The 20,893-nt window shown below is 41.5% G+C and overlaps 1 protein-coding gene and 1 long non-coding RNA gene across 7 annotated transcripts in view; one reads left to right on the forward strand and one right to left on the reverse strand.

Annotated features, from left to right (window-relative positions):
* znrf1 (zinc and ring finger 1) overlaps positions 1–20,893 on the forward strand; it is a 236,095-nt gene that overhangs the window by 156,317 nt on the left and 58,885 nt on the right. For all 6 annotated transcript variants that reach the window (XR_011345699.1, XR_011345698.1, XR_011345700.1 and 3 more), the window contains exon 3: positions 12,936–13,041. Coding sequence is in view for 2 of the 6 variants with exons in the window: in XM_069901221.1 (XP_069757322.1) it covers positions 12,936–13,041 (106 nt within the window). In the remaining 4 variants the exon portion in view is untranslated. The remainder of the gene's footprint in view (positions 1–12,935; positions 13,042–20,893) is intronic.
* Positions 1–20,893, reverse strand: part of LOC138744681 (uncharacterized) — a 54,542-nt gene that overhangs the window by 22,155 nt on the left and 11,494 nt on the right. Inside the window, exon 2 of the long non-coding RNA XR_011345701.1 lies at positions 9,766–9,901. This is a non-coding gene — a long non-coding RNA (uncharacterized lncRNA). The remainder of the gene's footprint in view (positions 1–9,765; positions 9,902–20,893) is intronic.

Genomic DNA, 20,893 nt, shown 5'->3' on the forward strand with positions numbered 1-20,893 from the left:
TCCACTCTTCTAAAACAGGATGTCCTCTGCTATTTGCTGTTGTGGTGGAGTTGGTTTCTATAGGTTGGCACAATATTGTGGGCCAGTGCTGTAACGTTCCATCTTCAATGCAACTTTCCACCAAATAGCAGAGCGGCTGCACCACAAAAGGGCAGGCAGCACTGGAAACACAGAAGGGGCAAGGACAATTCTTCGATGACCTATTGGGTAGATTACACAGAGATAGCTAACAAATATGGTCCTGAGGTATACCAGCTCCAACAGCTTTCTCAGCAGATTGTACACCTGGTGACTATCTACCTCTTTAGGCACCTCATAATCTTATATAGGCCGGGGCCGCCGCCTCCCCTTCGCTCTTGCCCGGACCGGGGCCTCCGCCTGCCTCACTCGACCGAGGCCGGGGCCGCCGCCTCCCCCTCGCTTCTGCCCAGACCGGGGCCTCAGCCTTCCTCACTCGACCGAGGCCGGGGCCGCCGCCTCCCCTTCGCTCTTGCCCGGATCGGGGCCGCCGCCTACCTCTCTCGACCGAGGCCAGGGCCGCCGCCTCCCCCTCGCTTCTGCCTGGACCGGGGCCGCCGCCTGCTCTCCAATTAGTGCTATTATTACTTTATAAGTACCATACCCATCGAGAATGACCCTCAATCAACTCACGTTGGAATATGCCGTGTTGTTCCACTACTTTATAAGTGCCTCCTAATTGCCGGATACTGACATCTGTCCAGCATCGCGGTGTTTTTAGTCAGCTTAGCAGTGACTCATCACCCTGTACAAAAACAAAGGCGAGAAATCAGACTGCTCAAACTACAGGGGAATCACGCTGCTCTTCATTGCAGGCAAAATCTTCGCTAGGATTCTCCTAAATAGACTAATACCTAGCGTCGCCGAGAATGTTCTCCCAGAATCACAGTGTGGCTTTCGCGCAAACAGAGGAACTACTGACATGATCTTTGCCCTCAGACAGCTCCAAGAAAAGTGCAGAGAACAAAACAAAGGACTCTACATCACCTTAGTTGACCTCACCAAAGCCTTCGACACTGTGAGCAGGAAAGGGCTTTGGCAAATACTGCGCCCCCAAGTTCCTCAACATGGTTATCCAACTGCACGAAAACCAACAAGGTCGGGTCAGATACAGCAATGAGCTCTCTGAACCCTTCTCCATTAACAATGATGTGAAGCAAGGCTGCGTTCTCACACCAACCCTCTTTTCAATCTTCTTCAACATAATGCTGAACCAAGCCATGAAAGACCTCAACAATGAAGACGCTGTTTACATCCGGTACCGCACGGATGGCAGTCTCTTCAATCTGATGTGCCTGCAAGCTCACACCAAGACACAAGAGCAACTTGTCCGTGAACTATTCTTTGCAGACGATGCCGCTTTAGTTGCCCATTCAGAGCCAGCTTTTCAGCGCTTGACGTCCTGTTTTGCGGAAACTGCCAAAATGTTTGGCCTGGAAGTCAGCCTGACGAAAACTGAGGTCCTCCATCAGCCAGCTCCCCACCATGACTACCAGCCCCCCCACATCTCCATCGGGCACACAAAAATCAAAACGGTCAACCAGTTTACCTATCTTGGCTGCACCATTTCATCGGATGCAAGGATCGACAACGAGATAGACAACTGACTCGCCAAGGCAAATAGCGCCTTTGGAAGATTACACAAAAGAGTCTGGAAAAACAACCAACTGAAAAACCTCACAAAGATAAGCATGTACAGAGCCGTTGTCATACCCACACTCCTGTTCGGCTCCGAATCATAGGTCCTCTACCGGCATCACCTACGGCTCCTAGAACGCTTCCACCAGCGTTGTCTCCGCTCCTTCCACAACATTTATTGGAGCGACTTCATCCCTAACATCGAAGTTCTCGAGATGGCAGAGGCCGACAGCATCGAATCCACGCTGTTGAAGTTCCAACTGCGCTGGATAGGTCACGTCTCCAGAATGGAGGACCATCACCTCCCCAAGATCGTGTTATATGGCGAGCTCTCCACTAGCCATCGTGTCAGAGGTGCACCAAAGAAGAGGTACAAGGACTGTCTAAAGAAATCTCTTGGTGCCTGCCACATTGACCACCAGTGGGCTGATATCGCCTCAAACCGTGCATCTTGGCGCCTCACAGTTCGGCAGGCAGCAACCTCCTTTGAAGAAGACTGCAGAGCCCACCTCACTGACAAAAGACAAAGGAGGAAAAACCCAACACCCAACCCCAACCAACCAATTTTCCCCTGCAACCGTGTCTGCCTATTCCGCATCGGACTTGTCAGCCACAAACGAGCCTGCAGCTAACGTGGACATTTACTCTTCCATAAATCTTCGTCCGCGAAGCCAAGCCAAAGGCGGAATCTTATATGACTTAATAGTCATTGCTTATCCTTACTTGCTTGGAATCATAAAATTCAAAATAAGCAAGTTAATGTTTTGTTGCAAAATTGTGAAAACTTTATTGTATAGTCTACTGTTCACATTGGTTTCAGTAACTAGGCCAAGACAAATTAGTATTTATTGTCATTAACATGCCATAAAATTCATTCCTTATTTTGTATCATTAAGAAAACATGAACTGTTTATTATTAAATTTTTGTTTGAATTCCTGTTGACTGCAGTATTTTCAGCATTGTATCCGTGATTGTATTTTAAAAGCTCTTATCATATCTGATGGTATGAGCACGGGCATATAAGGACGCCCCCCCCCCACACACATTTCAGCAAGAACTTTTAAGAATTAAAAAGATTTGAATGTACTTTTTATGGTTAACCAGGTCTCACAAGACCTGGCCTTGGTGGCCGCCATGTTGTATTTGGCATTGATTAATTGAGAGCGAATGCTAGGAAGAACAGGTAGGTATGTGTTCCTTCTCCGTCCAGGATAGTGGCAGCGGCACCAGAGTCGGTGGCGCCAGTCTGGGGGTGGGGAGGATTATGGGTAGGGGCAGCAGCGGCATTCAGAGGGGTTACGGGCGGCCGGCAGTGCTTGGTCGGGGGGGGGGGGGCCTTCAAATGGCATCCCAGGCCCTGGGGTGGAATCCCTCCATCCCTGATACCGGGCTCTGTGGCAATACTGGGTGGACAGCGGGAGATTCCACCCACCCTGATACCGGGGACAGACAGCAATACCATGCTCTCCAAAATGTTAACTTCTCATATAAGACCCAAGGGGCTTTTTTTAATTTTTTAATTTGGGGGGTTCTTTTTTTTTTTTTAAATTTTTTATTTTTCACACCATAAATCACAATAGCCATGATATACACTTTTTCTTTTCCACACATTTACAGTGACTTTTTCTCCCTCCCCCCTCCCTCCTCCCAAGCCACCCCCCCACCCCCCCCTCATCCATTTTAGGTATACAATCTAGGTTGCATTAATTCAGTCAGACAATGTTGTCATTCAACAAAAATACACCAGAAATTCTACTGAGTCCATTCTTTTCTTTTCTTCTCCTGCCATCAACTTAGGTAATGTTTGTTCCCGGTAGGTTTTCGCTATTGTATTTAATGTAAGGCTCCCATACTTGTTCGAATATTTCAATATTATTTCTTAAACTATATGTTATTTTTTCTAATGGAATACATTTATTCATTTCTATATACCATTGTTGTATTTTCAAATTATCTTCCAATTTCCAGGTTGACATAATACATTTTTTTGCTACGGTTAGGGCTATCTTGACAAATCTTTTTTGTGCATCTTCCAAGTCAATTCCAAATTCTTTATTTTTTATGTTACTTAGGAGAAAGATCTCTGGATTCTTTGGTATATTGTTTTCTGTTATTTTATTTAATATCTGATTGAGATCATCCCAAAATTTTTCTACTCTCTCACATGTCCAGATTGCATGAATTGTTGTTCCCCTTTCTTTTTTACATCGAAAACATCTATCAGATACTGTTGGGTCCCATTTATTTAACTTTTGCGGTGTAATGTATAGTCTGTGTAACCAATTATATTGTATCATACGCAGCCTCGTATTTATTGTATTTCTCATCGTTCCAGAACATAATTTCTCCCATGTTTCCTTTTTTATCTTTATATTTAAATCTTGTTCCCATTTTTTGTTTAGTTTTACCATTTGTTTCCTCATTCTCCTTTTCTTGCAGTTTGATATACATATTTGTTATAAATCTTTTGATTAACATTGTATCTGTAATCACATATTCAAGGTTACTTCCCTCTGGTAAACTCAAATTGCTTCCTAATTTATCTTTCAAGTAGGATCTCAGTTGGTAATATGCCAGCGCTGTATCTCCAGTTATATTGTACTTATCTCTCATTTGTTCAAAGGATAAGAATCTACTTCCTGAAAAACAATTTTCTATTCTTTTAATCCCTTTTTTTTCCCATTTTCTAAAGGAAAGGTTGTCTATTGTAAAAGGGAGTAGCTTATTTTGCGTCAATATTAGTTTTGGTATTTGATAATTTATTTTATTTCTTTCTACATGAATCTTCTTCCATATATTGAGGAGATGGTGTAATACTGGAGAAGTTCTATGTTGTACCAATTTTTCGTCCCATTTATATAATATGTGTTCAGGTATCTTTTCCCCTATTTTATCTAATTCTAGTCTCGTCCAGTCTGGTTTTTCCCTTGTTTGATAAAAATCTGTTAGGTACCTTAATTGTGCGGCTCTATAATAATTTTTGAAGTTTGGCAATTGTAAGCCTCCTTGTTTATACTATTCTGTTAATTTATCTAGTGCTATCCTCGGTTTCCCCCCTCTCCATAAAAATCTCCTTATTATTTTCTTTAACTCTTTGAAGAATTTTTCTGTCAGTTGTATTGGCAATGCCTGAAATAAGTATAGTATCCTTGGAAAAATGTTCATTTTAATACAGTTTATCCTTCCTATCGGTGTTAGTGGTAGCTCTTTCCAATGTTCTAAATCGTCCTGTAATTTTTTCATTAGTGGATTGTAATTGAGTTTATATAATTGGCCTAGATTTTTGTTTATTTGCACACCTAGGTATCTTATTGCCTGCATTTGCCATCTGAATGGGGATTCCTCCTTAAATTTTGAGAAATCCGCGTTATTCATAGGCATTGCTTCACTTTTATTTACGTTTATCTTGTATCCCAACACTTCTCCATATTCCTTCAATTTCTTATATAGTTCTTTTATTGATAGTTCTGGTTCTGTTAAGTACAGTATCACATCATCCGCAAATAGACTGATTTTATATTCCCTGTCTTTTATTTTTATTCCTTTTATATTATTATCTATTCTTATCGATTCTGCTAGTGGTTCTATAGCTAGCGCAAACAATAATGGTGATAGTGGGCATCCCTGCCGCGTTGACCTACTTAAGTTAAATTGCTTTGATACATGTCCATTTACTGTCACTTTCGCTAACGGTCCCTCATATAATGCTTTAATCCAATTAATATACTTCTCCGGTAAACTGAATTTTTGCAATACTTTGAACAAGTAATTCCATTCTACTCTGTCGAAGGCCTTCTCTGCGTCTAAAGCAACTGCTACTGCCGGTGCTTTATTTCCTTCTACTGCATGAATTAAGTTAATAAATTTACAAATATTGTCTGTTGTGCGTCTTTTTTTGATAAATCCAGTTTGGTCTAAATTTACCAATTTCGGTACCTGTTCTGCTAATCTGTTTGCTAATAGTTTAGCTATTATCTTATAATCTGTGTTTAGCAGAGATATTGGTCTATATGACGCTGGTGAGAGTGGATCTTTCCCTTGTTTTAGTATCACTGTAATTATTGCTGTTTTACATGAATCTGGTAAGTTTTGTGTCTCATCAATCTGGTTGATTACATCCAGGAGGGGCGGTATTATTAGATCTTTAAATGTTTTGTAGAATTCTATTGGGAGTCCATCCTCTCCTGGTGTCTTATTATTTGGTAAATTTTTTATTATCTCTTGTATTTCTACTGTTCCAAATGGTTCTGTTAATTTATTTTGTTCCTCTATTTGTAGTTTTGGTAGTTCAATTTTAGTCAAAAATTCATCTATTTTCCCTTCTTTCCCTTCGTTTTCAGTTCGGTATAATTGTTCATAGAATTCTCTGAAGTTTTCCTTAATTTCTTTTGGATTATATGTAATTTGTTTGTCTTTTTTCCTTGTTGCCAATACCATTTTCTTAGTTTGCTCTGTCTTAAGCTGCCATGCTAAGATTTTGTGTGTTTTTTCACCTAGTTCATAATATTTCTGTTTTGTCTTCATTATATTCTTCTCCACCTTATATGTTTGTAATGTTTCATATTTTATTTTTTTATCCGCCAATTCTCTTCTTTTGGTTGTATCTTCCTTTATTGCTAATTTTTTTTCTATGTTTATTATTTCCCTTTCCAACTGCTCTGTTTCCAAATTATAGTCCTTCTTCATCTTGGTTGCATAACTTATTATTTGTCCTCTAATGAATGCTTTCATTGCGTCCCATAGTATAAACTTATCTTCCACTGATTCCGTATTTACTTCAAAGTACATTTTTAATTGTTTTTCAATAAATTCTCTAAAATCCTGTCTTTTAAGTAGCATGGGGTTTAATCTCCATCTATACATTCTTGGAGGGATGTCCTCTAGCTCTATTGCCAATAACAGGGGTGAGTGGTCCGATAATAGTCTAGCTTTATATTCTGTTTTCCTAACTCTCCCTTGAATGTGGGCTGATAACAGGAATAGGTCTATCCTTGAGTATGTTTTATGTCTAGTCGAGTAGTATGAGTATTCCTTTTCTTTTGAGTTTTGTTTCCTCCATATGTCCACAAGTTTCATTTCTTGCATTGATTTAATTATAAATTTGGTTACTTTGTTCTTCCTGTTAATTTTTTTCCCCGTTTTATCCATATTTGGATCCAAATTCAGATTGAAATCCCCTCCTATTAGTATGTTCCCTTGCGTATTAGCTACCTTCAAAAAGATATCTTGCATAAACGTTTGATCTTCTTCGTTAGGTGAATATACATTAAGTAGATTCCAAAGCTCCGAATATATCTGACATTTTATCATAACATATCTCCCTGCTGGATCTATTATTTCCTCTTCTATTTTAAATGGCACATTTTTGCTAATTAATATAGCCACTCCTCTTGCTTTTGAATTATACGATGCTGCTGTTACATGTCCTACCCAATCTCTCTTTAATTTCTTGTGCTCCAATTCAGTTAAGTGTGTTTCTTGGACAAATGCTATATCTATTTTTTCCTTTTTCAGTAAATTTAGTAGTTTCTTCCTTTTAATTTAGTTATGTATTCCATTAATATTTAGAGTCATATAGTTCAGCGTAGCCATTTTATATTTTGTTTATCTTCTCTTTCCGTTTTTCCATCATTACCTTTCCTCCTTTTCCATTTCTGTTTTCTTATTTTCAACTCTTTACCAGACAACATTCCTACAACATCCAACATTTTCCTTATTCTCCTATTTCTATCTTCTTTATCCCCAACCTCCCCTTCCCCTCCTGAGTTGTCCTTTATCCCTTGTCGGACAACCACATCTCCCCTCTCCATTTGGATTTGCGAATCCACTCGCAAGCGTCAACTGATTTTGCAGTGACCGCTCTTTTCCCCCACCCAGCCCCCCCAGAAAAGATTTCACTTTTTATATGTCACAAAGGTCACTCTTTTAATTCCCTCCTTATTCTCTCTATTCCATTACCTTCCCTTATTAATTCTTGTCTATACTATCTATGTTTTCCTCTAATTACAGATACTTTCACGTATGCCCATTGTCTCTATTCACTCTTATACCTCTTTACCCGCATACATATCAATCGTGGTCATTTTTACCCTCATTACCCGTCTTCATCCCTCAGTCTATTTTTGTCTTTACCCACATACATATCAATCGTGATAATTTTTGCTCTCATTACCCGTCTTCATCCCTCAGTCTATTTTTGTAATTGTTCTGCAAATTTTCGTGCTTCTTCTGGATCCGAGAACAGTCTGTTTTGTTGTCCTGGAATAAATATTTTCAATACCGCAGGATGCTTCAGTGTAAATTTATATCCTTTCTTCCATAAAATCGCTTTTGCTGAATTGAACTCTTTTCTCTTCTTTAGGAGTTCAAAGCTTATATCTGGATAAATGAAGATTTTTTGCCCTTTATACTCCAGTGGTTTGTTGCCCTCTCTTACTTTTTCCATTGTCTTCTCCAGTACCTTTTCTCTTGTAGTATATCTTAGGAATTTTACTACAATAGATCTTGGTTTTTGTTGTGGTTGTGGTTTAGGGGCCAATGCTCTATGTGCCCTTTCTATTTCCATTTCTTGCTGTAGTTCTGGACATCCTAGGGCCTTAGGGATCCATTCTTTTATAAACTCCCTCATATTCTTGCCTTCTTCATCTTCCTTGCGGCCCACTATCTTTATGTTATTTCTTCTGTTATAATTTTCCATTATATCTATTTTTTGGGCTAGTAATTCTTGTGTCTCTTTAGTTTTTTTATTAGATTCCTCCAATTTCTTTTTTAAGTCTTCTACTTCCATTTCTGCTGCTATTGCCCGTTCTTCCATCTTGTCCATTTTTTTCCCCATTTCTGTTAAGGTCATATCCATTTTATTTATTTTCTTTTCTGTGTTGTTTATTCTTTTTCTTAAATCATTGAATTCCTGTGTTTGCCATTCTTTAAATGACTCCATGTATCCTCTAACAAGAGCAAGTATATCCTTTACCTTGCCTTTCCCTTTATCTATTTCACTGTATTCTTCCTCTTCTTCTTCCTCTGGGTTGGCCATCTGTTGTTTCTTTGATGCCCTTTCCTCCTCTTCTTTCTTGTTTCCATTGTCTTCTGTGGTCTCTTCTTGCTGCAGGTGTTCTGCAGCTGTCGTTGCCGGCTGTGGAGATCGACTCCCCAGTTGGTCCCCCCTCCCGTCGGTGTGTTTTTTTTCATGCGCGGTTGTGCACTTTTACTCGGCTCTGTGAGCCATTGTTGTAGTTCTTTTTCTACCGACCTGAGGTAGTGGGGTCCTCTCTCCACAGCGGGCCTCTTCGGACAGGTAAGGCCTTCACCTTTTTCCTCCGTTGTCTTCTCTTCCTCTCTTCTTTCCGTTGATTTTGATTTTTCTCCTTTTGTCTCCATCTTCTTTCCACCTTTATACTCACTTTTCTTTAACTTGTATTTCTGTGCCTTTGTATTTTCTCTTGTTTTTCCCGACTTTTCTGGAGAGGGCTGGAGTTCACCGTCCGGCCACTACTCCATCACGTGACTCCTCCTATTTGGGGGGTTCTTAAATGTCGTCACATAGTGTAATTCTCTGATCAAACTTTTGGGTCATTCTGAGGTTATGAAAGGCACATTTATAAATCTAAACTACTTTTTTGTTCCATAATCTAAATGTACTAAATCAATGGCAAAACAACAGTCTATTAGACCAACTCAGCGGGTTGAATGGCAAAAGTTGTTGAACCCTTCAACAAGACAACAAATCGATAGTCTAACATTAACCATTGATTTTATGAACATGTCAAGTTGTCACCATTAGCTTTTTGACCTCTGCCTCAGAATACAGTCTTGGCAAAGAAACTCAGAAGTGAGCAAATGAGAATCTATTTGCCTTTGAATAGGTATCTCCTTATTGATGAAAGTGAATTCTAACTTTGTAGTCTTCTGTCTGATATCTCTTTAGATGTAATGACATTGTTGTTAAATGTGATAAACCATGCATCTTGAAAAAGAAGATTGTAATGTTGCTGTGCGTATTCTAGAGTAGTAAATATGAAATTTAACTTAATGAATTCAACGGGGCGACACAGTTAGTGTAGCAGTTAACGCAATGCTGTAACAGTACCAGCGATTTTGCTTCGTACCTGGTGCTGTCTGTAAGGAGTTGTATGATCTCCCCATGTCTGCATGGTTCCTCCGGGAGCTTCAGTTTCTTCCCACCCTTTAAAAACGTATGGAGGTTGTAATTAGGCTCATGGACCTGAAGGGCCTGTTACCGTGCTGTAAATTTAAGAAAAAAAATTAATTTTTTTAAATTAAAAATTTAACCATTTAAAAGCATTTAAGTCACTGCCTTTTCAAGATGATGTATCAGATATCTCTAATATTTCTCAAGTCAAATCTTTCCCTCAACAGTCGTTTTTGTGGTCCTTTGATGGATCATCCTTCTATTTTAGCAGAGTGGAAATAATGATAATGTTTATTGTCAGTTATATTGTACAGTATGTTTCCCTGGAACAGAAACGCTTGGGACTGGATGTTTTTTGGTTATTGGTTATCGGGACAATGGATTTAAACAACTCAGTGGCATCAGCAAAATACTTGCATCAGCGGGTAACCAAAAACAAAAAACAACAGCAGGCTTTTTGAGCATGAAATAATCTTTAATTTGGACCAAAAATAATTTGATCTCTGCTTACAAATGAAGATAAATGCAGCACCAAACACTAGAAATTCTCCTTGATTACTTTTTCAAATGTTTCCTTCTGCATCATGGCAGCACTGCAAAAAAGTGCAGTTTTTGGATCTTTTCATTATTCAGAACTTTGAAATCAGGGAAACGTACTGTACAACGTACATATGCACTGAAGTTCTTGTTGCAGTTGATCAGGTACTTTGTAGCTGTTTTTGTAGTTTTCTTTTTGCAATGATATACACTATTAAATTAAAAAGTGTCAATATAAATTTACAAAAAATATAGATAATAGGTGCAGGTAAATTCTTTTGTGGTATCTGAACACACCCTGATAAGGGGATGTTCAAGAGCTGTTGGATAAAAATTGCTCCTGAACTTAGAGATGTTGATCTTCAGGCTTCCTGAAATCCTGGTGATGCTATTGTTTGAACGTTGTACCAGCTCGTGGCTGTCTATCTGGAAAAATCCAATGACCAATCCTTGTTAAGTCCCTTATTTATCATCATTTAAAAGCTACATGTCCGGTCATTCATTGTAGAACCATGCTACAAATAAATTGCTTACATCAAGTAATTGCATTAGAAATAATCCATAGGGAATGTTTGGGGATGTTTTAAGATATTGAAAATTCTTTTGAAAATATCCTTAAACAAGAAAGTCTGCAGATGCTGTATTCGAGTGCAATGCACAAACATGCTGGAGAAACTCCGGAAACTTTCTAGGAAATAAAGGGTAATCAATATTTCGTGCCTAGGCCTTTTGTCAGGTACATACAGAAAATAAAATTCTTGTTTTCTTTTTCATTTTCATATCCTGAAAATATTGTTTTAATTTTAGGCTTGTTACAGTTCAACTTCCTCTTGTTTCTGTCGTGGTTCTTCAATGTACCCAGATGTTTTTTTTTCCTTGTCAACATGGGGATTTTAAGGAGGTGGTGAGATTTTTATTTTACCTTTGGGACAGAGGCAAAACAGCAAATTAGAAATCATGGTTACCCAGCTATGGAGAGGCTAAGTTGTTCTTCCTCATCCAGGCTTCACATAAATGCTGAGTTCTTCCAGCATTTCTGTGATTTTTTGCTACAATCATAGTCCCCAGTTAAAGAAAAAACAAAACTTTGTGCGTTTAAATGTTTAGCATTAGCGATTGCCTGAATAGGAACCTAGTGCTCAGTGGTTATATTTTTCTACTTGTAATCCATATTAAGAGAAAAAAAATAGATGTAGAATGTAAACTCAACTCCAGAATTTAAAGAGAAGTAATGATGCACTGACTATGAAATGAGTGGATTGTGGTGAGCGGGGAAGAAAGGGATTCAGTAATGTCTGTTTGGGAAGGAAACCTGTATCCTGTGATAGTAATGTGGATGACTCTGTTGTGAAAAAGCTGAACAGGCTAGTCACTTGTTTCAAACCGCCATGAAGATTGTAGAAAGAAATTGGAATAGCCAACCAGCGAAGTAACCCATCGCCAACATATCTATGACAAATTAGATAGCTATCCCATACATTAGTTTTGCAATAGCTTTTAATTCTAAAGGAATGTCAATTCTGTGTTTATTATCATTGGGCTCAAGCCATTTTTGAGGATGATCCCACCACAAATTTTGAACATCCAGTCATCCATGTTGCTTAATAAACTGTGAGCAAATGCCCATAAACTGTGAGCAAATGCCCATAAACTGTGAGCAAATGCCCATAAACTGTGAGCAAATGCCCATAAACTGTGAGCAAATGCCCATAAACTGTGAGCAAATGCCCATAAATTAGCTGCGCTGTTATCATTTAGACAGATATAAATGTACTCGGAACAAAACCCCAATATACTACATCTTTAATTAGTCAATGAGAGAAGTTTACAACCATCATAATTAATTTAAAAAATGGCAGGTGAATTTATATTGGGTGTAAGGAATCAAAGCTATCCTGTGATATTACAACCGCTATGATAATTTTATTAAAGATAACCCTGCTAGCTGACCAGTCTCTAGAACGATTAACGGGTCTGTACACATACAAAGCCTTCAATCTCTGGAACTGATGTTTCTGCCATTGATCACAGGGCTTTTGAACCTGAGATAGTCCAGGGGGGTGATTGCACCCTTCACCAGTGGAGATTGGGGGTCCACTCTGGGGAATGTTCAATACCCCTCACCCTGTGCTTTCACAGCACCATATCTTTTAAAGCACTGATCCATCTTCATGAGAATGACACAGCAGCTGCCATCCATGGAACATGCATTAGTGATTTCTTAAAGCACATATGGTCCAAGTTCAGGGTTCTTTGTTAAATCTTGGACTTGGGCACAAGCACTCTTCATAGTACTTCCAAAATGCTGAAACTGTTGGTGCAGATTAAGATTTTAACGGAATTTTCTTCGCAATATTACAGTGCCTGCTCACTTAACAAATCAATTGCTGCATTAGATCAGTGAAATTGTGTATAAGTATTTTTAACCTATCTGGCCTTAAGAAACAGCATTATTTTAAAAATAATCTACAAATCTCAGTGTATTAAACTTTCCTGCTTCAGTGAGAAGTTGAAAGCTGAAGTGAACACTCAATAAGATGGCTGAAATGTTTTTTAAAAAAGTTTGTAAAACAAAATTTTACTTTTCAGATGATGTGCTGAGTAAAGATGCTGGAGAATGTGTGATCTGCTTGGAGGAGCTTCTGCAAGGAGACACGATAGCTCGACTTCCTTGTCTGTGTATCTACCATAAAAGGTAAGTGTGCTCTGCAGGACATGCGTAAGATTCCAGATTTGGTACATTGGATGATGCCCGATGTTTGCATCTTTGAATTTATTGCCCACAAATGTTTCATTCATTTTAAAGATATTAAATAAATCAAATTGATTACTTTGAAGATGGTGTCTTTATAGGCCCTTACATATAGTCAAAAAACCCAAATGTAAAGGCGGCAATACTCCGCCCTTACATCAGGACACTGTGATGATACGCTGCGGTGCATCCCACCCCCCCTCTCTCCCCCCTCTCTCCCCCCCTCTCTCCCCCCCCTCTCTCCCCCCTCTCTCCCCCCCTCTCTCCCCCCCTCTCTCCCCTCTCCCCCTCTCTCCCCCCTCTCTCCCCCCTCTCTCCCCCCCTCTCTCCCCCCCTCTCTCCCCCCTCTCTCCCCCCCCTCTTTCCCCCCCTCTCTCCCCCCCTCTCTCCCCCCCTCTCTCCCCCCCTCTCTCCCCCCCTCTCTCCCCCCCTCTCTCCCCCCCTCTCTCCCCCCCTCTCTCCCCCCCTCTCTCCCCCCTCTCTCCCCCCCTCTCTCCCCCCCTCTCTCCCCCCCTCTCTCCCCCCCTCTCTCCCCCCCTCTCTCCCCCCCTCTCTCCCCCCTCTCTCCCCCCCTCTCTCCCCCCCTCTCTCCCCCCCTCTCTCCCCCCCTCTCTCCCCCCCTCTCTCCCCCCCTCTCTCCCCCCCTCTCCCCCCCCCTCTCTCCCCCCCTCTCTCCCCCCCTCTCTCCCCCCCTCTCTCCCCCCCTCTCTCCCCCCCTCTCTCCCCCCCTCTCTCCCCCCCTCTCTCCCCCCCTCTCCCCCCCTCTCCCCCCCCTCTCCCCCCCCCTCCCCCCCCTCTCCCCCCTCTCTCCCCCCTCTCTCCCCCCTCTCTCCCCCCCTCTCTCCCCCCTCTCTCCCCCTCTCTCCCCCTCTCTCCCCCCCTCTCCCCCCCTCTCCCCCCCTCTCTCCCCCCCTCTCTCCCCCCTCTCTCCCCCCCTCTCTCCCCCCCTCTCTCCCCCCCTCTCTCCCCCCCTCTCTCCCCCCCTCTCTCCCCCCCTCTCTCCCCCCCTCTCTCCCCCCCTCTCTCCCCCCCTCTCCCCCCCCTCTCCCCCCCCTCTCCCCCCCCTCTCTCGCCCCCCTCTCTCGCCCCCCTCTCTCGCCCCCCTCTCTCGCCCCCCTCTCTCGCCCCCCTCTCTCGCCCCCCTCTCTCGCCCCCCTCTCTCGCCCCCCTCTCTCGCCCCCCTCTCTCGCCCCCCTCTCTCGCCCCCCTCTCTCGCCCCCCTCTCTCGCCCCCCTCTCTCGCCCCCCTCTCTCGCCCCCCTCTCTCGCCCCCCTCTCTCCCCTTTATCCGAGAAAACCACCTGTGTCATGATTTTCCAGAACACAAAGTCGCAAGATCAGTACAGATAGTTGAAATAAATGTTTGATTTATTTACATTTTTTCCACTTAAATTCCACGAGAGTGTATTTTATCCTATATCTCAAATCTTTGGGTTGTGGTTTGTGAATTCTCTAAGTGCAAGTGCCCGTAACCTGAATGGCCATAACGTTGGGCCTGTATTTTGTTGGGATATGAAAGAAGTCCCATTTTGTTACAGGTGTATTTTTGTGCTTATTGGCAGGTTAACAATTGCGTCAAATACTTTTATTATGGGTATCTTTACAGAGTCCATTCATGATGCAGTTGTTTCCTCTCTACAGAGGAATGGTTGTGATGTAGCAATTTATTTAAGATTAAGTTAATGAATTGAGGTATGATTAAAATTTGAATTTATCTAATCCACAACCAAAGAAGAGAGCTACCAGTAATGTTTGAATGTTTAGATTATTATGGTCGCATTTGGTCTTTGTCGCTACTTTTGTTTCTATGACAAATTGATTATATAATTAGATAATTGAAGGATTGTACAAGCATAATTCCCTATATAGAACATTGGTAAAGGGAAAGGTTCCATTATTGTCACATAATCCGACATTTAGAATGTAACATCCAAGAAATTCTTTAACTTTGTCTACCATAAGGAAGACAGAGTCACCACTTTGCCCAGCGCCCCTCACAGAAATGAGGCCCCAGCGAGGAACAAACTCATGGCCCCTGGTTGACAAGAGACAGCCAAGCTATTAACATACTGGGCTAATTTAGCATGTAATGATAATACATCATATCATATTTAGCTTGCTAAGTAAACTTCTGGGTTTATTTTCCTAACCAATATTGTACATTATTGTTTCTGAAGGTGAATGACAAGAATCTATTTTGTCTAGAAATAAAACCTTGTTCTCAAGGTGAGAGGGAGTGCTTGCTTTTTTAAAATTTGCCAGCATGGAGCATTCTCAGGTCTGATATTGTGCTGAGATTAGAAGCAAATTCAGTCAAATTTATACCTAGGGGATGGTGTAAACCTGGACATTAGAAACACAAATAATAAGGGTAATGCAATAATGATGAGGTACTTTATATGTGGTTGGACAAGATAAATGAGCAACAATGTGTGCAGAGGGAATTCTTCGAGTGTCTGTGGAATGATTTTCTAGATCAAAGTCTTGAAATGAATAAACAAAGACTAATTTAGATCTAGTGTTGTGTAATGGAAAAAAGTTAATTGATAATATTATTAAGAAGCCTTCAGAGAAAAATGATCATCATATAAATTTTACATAAAAGGCTGAAACTGATTTAGTATAATTTGAAATTAGGGCCCTCAAGACTAAACAAAACAAATTGAAAAGGTATTAGGCATGAGTTTATGATGGTTTGTTCAGCAAACACTATAAAGGGTTATTATAGATCAAAGAGAAGTTTTATCAGAAAGATTGCAGTCCTAAGGTTTGGAAAATTTTCAGAATTTACCAAGGTAATATCAAGACATTTGTAAGGATAAAGAAAGTAGAATATTAGTGTAATCTCATGGGAAACATGGATTACAAGACTCTTGTGCTTTGACGGATGGGGTTGTTGCAACCTTGAAAATGGACCACACCTGCATCATCTGCTCAGGCATCAACAAATGCAAGTTAAATAGAAAAATCTGAGGCCATCTGTTTTTGTACTCAAGGTAGAAAAAATATTTTGTATAGTGTGAGAGAGTAAAGGTATTGACATTCAGAAGGGCCAGGTCTTTGTACACTAATTACTGAAACAACATGCTGGTTCAGCAATAAATTTGGAAGCCTGATATTTGGTTGGCCTTCATTGCAAAATTATTTGGCTATAAGAATGAAGACATTTTACTATGAATGTATTGGGTCCTGATAAGAGCACACTGGGAAGGTCTGATCTCAGTACCCAAGGAACAGTTTTCTTGTGATTGAGGGAGGGCAGTAAAGATTTACCAGATTGAATCCTGGAATGGAAGGGAATTGATCCATCAGAAGAGATGACAAGCAGTCATCATGAAAAACAGACTTGGTTGAACCTCTAGAATTTGGAAGAATTAGTGGTCATCTCATTGAAATTTACAGATTTTTTTTAAGAGTTCAACAGGGAAATCCCCTGAGCTGAGCAGTTTAGAATCAGTCTCATGATAAGGACTTGGCTATTCAGAACACAGGTGAAAAGAGATAACTAGAGGATCGTGAATCTTTTGTGGCATACTGTACCCAAGGGGGTTATGGAATCTGTTACCGAAGTTATTGGTAGTGTGCGAATATTGAGGGAAGGTCGAGATATGGTATTAATACAGAAAGATGCAGCTGGGGTAAAAGATTGTGATATTGTAGTCATTTAGTGGTGAACTAAACTCACCAGTTGCTGTAGTTAAGACTAACTGCATTACTCAACATTGATGTACTCCCGATGGCCTTTGCGAGGCTTGGCCTGGAAATGACATAATCCCTGAGGATTGGGAGCAAGCCCAGTACTTCAGGGCTTCCTGTTTTTGCCAACTCAAACCTCCGAGAGCCAGTTTGTTGCATAATGTGGTTCAGGCCGCTACAGGAACCCCCCCCACAGAACTGGTGTTAAGAGGTGATGAACCCAATGTGTACTCCCCATCTGCCTGTTTAGGTGGGAGACTTCTCTGTGGTGGGCATGCAACTATCACCAGTTGCTGCAAGTCCCCGTGTGCTGGCCTGAGGTGGTCAATCGTGATTATCTCTTGCCTGCCTCCAATGTCCAACGCACATATATGCTGTTGTGCACACGTATGCTCTGCTGTGTATTGAGCCTCTAGCGCTGACAAGCGGCCCCAAAGGCTGAAGCAGCTTGATGAGTTGCTGGAGGCCAGAGCAACTGCCCTGGCTCCTCCCTGATGGCCCAACTCCTGCTACCCTGATGGCCCCCGCCTGCTGCCCCTGTGCTGAGCGGGTCATGGAGGGAGATGGGTGAGTGAGATGGGTCACGGCTGATGATGTCACTGCAACCTCATCAGCCCACCTTCAGCCAGCCGCTGGCAGCAGCAGTACTTGCGTGCTAGGCAGTGCAGCGCTTTGCTGCTGGCCCTACCCCCAAGATGGATTGCAGTCAGCACCTTGGAGCTGGCCAGGGCACATTCATGGAGGCATCTCCTGATGTCAGGGTGGAAAATCTCCACCTTTATACTCAGGCCTTTTGACTCTATGAGAGGGCCTTTTGAGTGAAACAAAAAGTACATCACTTACTGACAGGTGATGTGACTTCCAAATGAATTTCAGACAGGGAGACCACATGACCATCAGCAATGGGCTGGGAGGCCACACTTCCTCCACACACAAGGGATTCAAGGGTTAATTCATTGTTACCAATTGCAAATTTGAACTTCAATCAATCTTAACTTTGATAAATCTGAATTTTGATAAATATGAACTTTGAACAAATGAAGTGACTGGCTAAAAAAGAACGAGTTAGTTCCTGTTTGCTCCTTCAAATTAGAATAATTCAGAATGCTCCCAATGTAGTATTCAGTTTTTGAAACTTCTTGGGACATTCAATTAAAAAAAGTTTAATCATTTTATTTATTTAACTATGTACAACCGAGCTGTACAAACTGCAATGGGCTTGTATATATTTTTAATCTGCAGAACAAATGATTTTCAGTCCATTCTTGGTGAAACTAAATCGCAGGGCGATTGCATGATGTCAAAAGATAGTCGGACAATATATTGGATTTTAATTTGTAATTCCCCACACTGTTGAGTTGAAAATCTCAAATGGTATCATCTTCATTCTGCCACATTGAGGGAAATTAATCACAGTTATGTAACCTGAGAAGCAAAGAAGTTTTGGGTGGAGAGATGAGCTGAGGGAAAAGATATCTGAAAGTGAAAAGGAAGCTTAATTGAGTACTATTTCATTTTTATCTGAGTAATGTCCCTTATTTGTAAGAGTTTTTTTTTTCTCCCTGGACACTTTTTCTTAAATGTTGCCTCTGGTCATGAACACTTACTGCTTTTGGATGTTAACTGTTTCCACAATGGGCTCCTGGCTATTCTGAAATACAATAAAACCCCAGTATCTGGCACCTACAGGGATTAGTAGATGGTGGATAACCAGGTTTTCCATTCCAGTTGCTTTAGAGTTACTCTTACAATGCCTATAACAAATACACCAACATTAAGAAATCAGATAAGATGATGTCTTCAGTCAACTGAAAGCAGGGTCATCTAAAAGACAAATTACAAAGATCCAGAAAAAGGATGGAAACTTTACTTTTGATCTTGCTGAAATTAATAAAGTGTTTCAAGAATTCTATTCAGATCTATACAAATCCGAATTTCCTGATAATTCTATTTCAGTGGATAGATTCTTTCAGCGATTGAATATTCCCAAAATATCACCAGAAGATCAAAACCAATTTCAGAGTTGGAAGTTTCCCAAGTTATTTCTTCTCTTCAATCTGGCAAGGCCCCAGGTCCGAATGGCTTTACGGTGGAATTTTTAAAATTATTGACTATTTACTTGCCACTCAACTATGTAAAGTATTTGAAAATTCTGTTTTTTCTGGGACCTTATCGGCAACTTTTTATAAAGCGTCAATTTTCATTGATTCCTAAAAAAGATAAAGATTTGGCTGAATGTATTTCCTAAAGAGGCCCAATTCCCTTTGCTGATTCTAGATTTTAAAATTCTTTCTAAGATATTGGCCAATAGGATGGACAATATCCTTCCCTCTGTTATGTCTAAAGATTAGACTGGATTTATTAAAGGTCGTTATTCACATTTTAATATTGTTTATTATTGAACATTATTTATTCCCATTCAGACATAATTCCAGAATGTGTGGTTTCTCTAGATCCTGAAAATGTTTTGACAGAGTGGAGTGGAACTATTTATTTGTAATATTAATGAGATTTAATTTTGAAATGGGCTTATATGATGGATTAAATTGATTTATAGTACCCCAGAATCACGCAAACAGAGGAACTACTGACATGGTCTTTGCCCTCAGACAGCTCCAAGAAAAGTGCAGAGAACAAAACAAAGGACTCTACATCACCTTTGTTGACCTCACCAAAGCCTTCGACACCATGAGCAGGAAGGGGCTTTGGCAAATACTAGAGCGCATCGGATGCTCCCCAAAGTTCCTCAACATGGTTATCCAACTGCACGAAAACCAACAAGGTCGGGAGAGATGCAGCAATGATCTCTCTGAACCCTTCTCCATTAACAATGGCGTGAAGCAAGGCTGTGTTCTCGCACCAACCCTCTTTTCAATCTTCTTCAGCATGATGCTGAACCAAGCCATGAAAGACCTCAACAATGAAGACGCTGTTTACATCCGGTACCGCACGGATGGCAGTCTCTTCAATCTGAGGTGCCTGCAAGCTCACACCAAGACACAAGAGCAACTTGTCCGTGAACTACTCTTTGCAGACGATGCTGCTTTAGTTGCCCATTCAGAGCCAGCTCTTCAGCGCTTGACGTCCTGTTTTGCGGAAACTGCCAAAATGTTTGGCCTGGAAGTCAGCCTGAAGAAAACTGAGGTCCTCCATCAGCCAGCTCCCCACCATGACTACCAGCCCCCCCACATCTCCATCGGGCACACAAAACTCAAAACGGTCAACCAGTTTACCTATCTCGGCTGCACCATTTCATCAGATGCAAGGATCGACAACGAGATAGACAACAGACTCGCCAAGACAAATAGCGCCTTTGGAAGACTACACAAAAGAGTATGGAAAAACAACCAACTGAAAAACCTCACAAAGATAAGCGTATACAGAGCTGTTGTCATACCCACACTCCTGTTCGGCTCCGAATCATGGGTCCTCTACCGGCATCACCTACAGCTCCTAGAACGCTTCCACCAGCGTTGTCTCCGCTCCATCCTCAACATTCATTGGAGTGCCTTCATCCCTAACATTGAAGTACTCGAGATGGCAGAGGCCGACAGCATCGAGTCCACGCTGCTGAAGATCCAGCTGCGCTGGGTGGGTCACGTCTCCAGAATGGAGGACCATCGCCTTCCCAAGATTGTGTTATATGGCGAGCTTTCCACTGGCCACCGTGACAGAGGTGCACCAAAGAAGAGGTACAAGGACTGCCTAAAGAAATCTCTTGGTGCCTGCCACATTGACCACCACCAGTGGGCTGATATCATCTCAAACCATGCATCTTGGCGCCTCACAGTTCGGCGGGCAGCAACCTCCTTTGAAGAAGACCGCAGAGCCCACCTCACTGACAAAAGACAAAGGAGGAAAAACCCAACACCCAACCCCAACCAACCAATTTTCCCCTGCAACCGCTGCAACCGTGTCTGCCTGTCCCACATCGGACTTGTCAGCCACAAACGAGCCTGCAGCTGACGTGGACATTTACCCCCTCCATAAATCTTCGTCCGCGAAGCCAAGCCAAAGTACCCCCTTAGATATGGTTGTTGCAAATAATAACAAATCCTCCTTATTTAGACTGTTTAGGGGAACTAGACAGGGATGTCCCC

This window comes from Narcine bancroftii, chromosome 10 (assembly GCF_036971445.1).
Source record: "Narcine bancroftii isolate sNarBan1 chromosome 10, sNarBan1.hap1, whole genome shotgun sequence".
NCBI classification, from domain to species: domain Eukaryota; kingdom Metazoa; phylum Chordata; class Chondrichthyes; order Torpediniformes; family Narcinidae; genus Narcine; species Narcine bancroftii.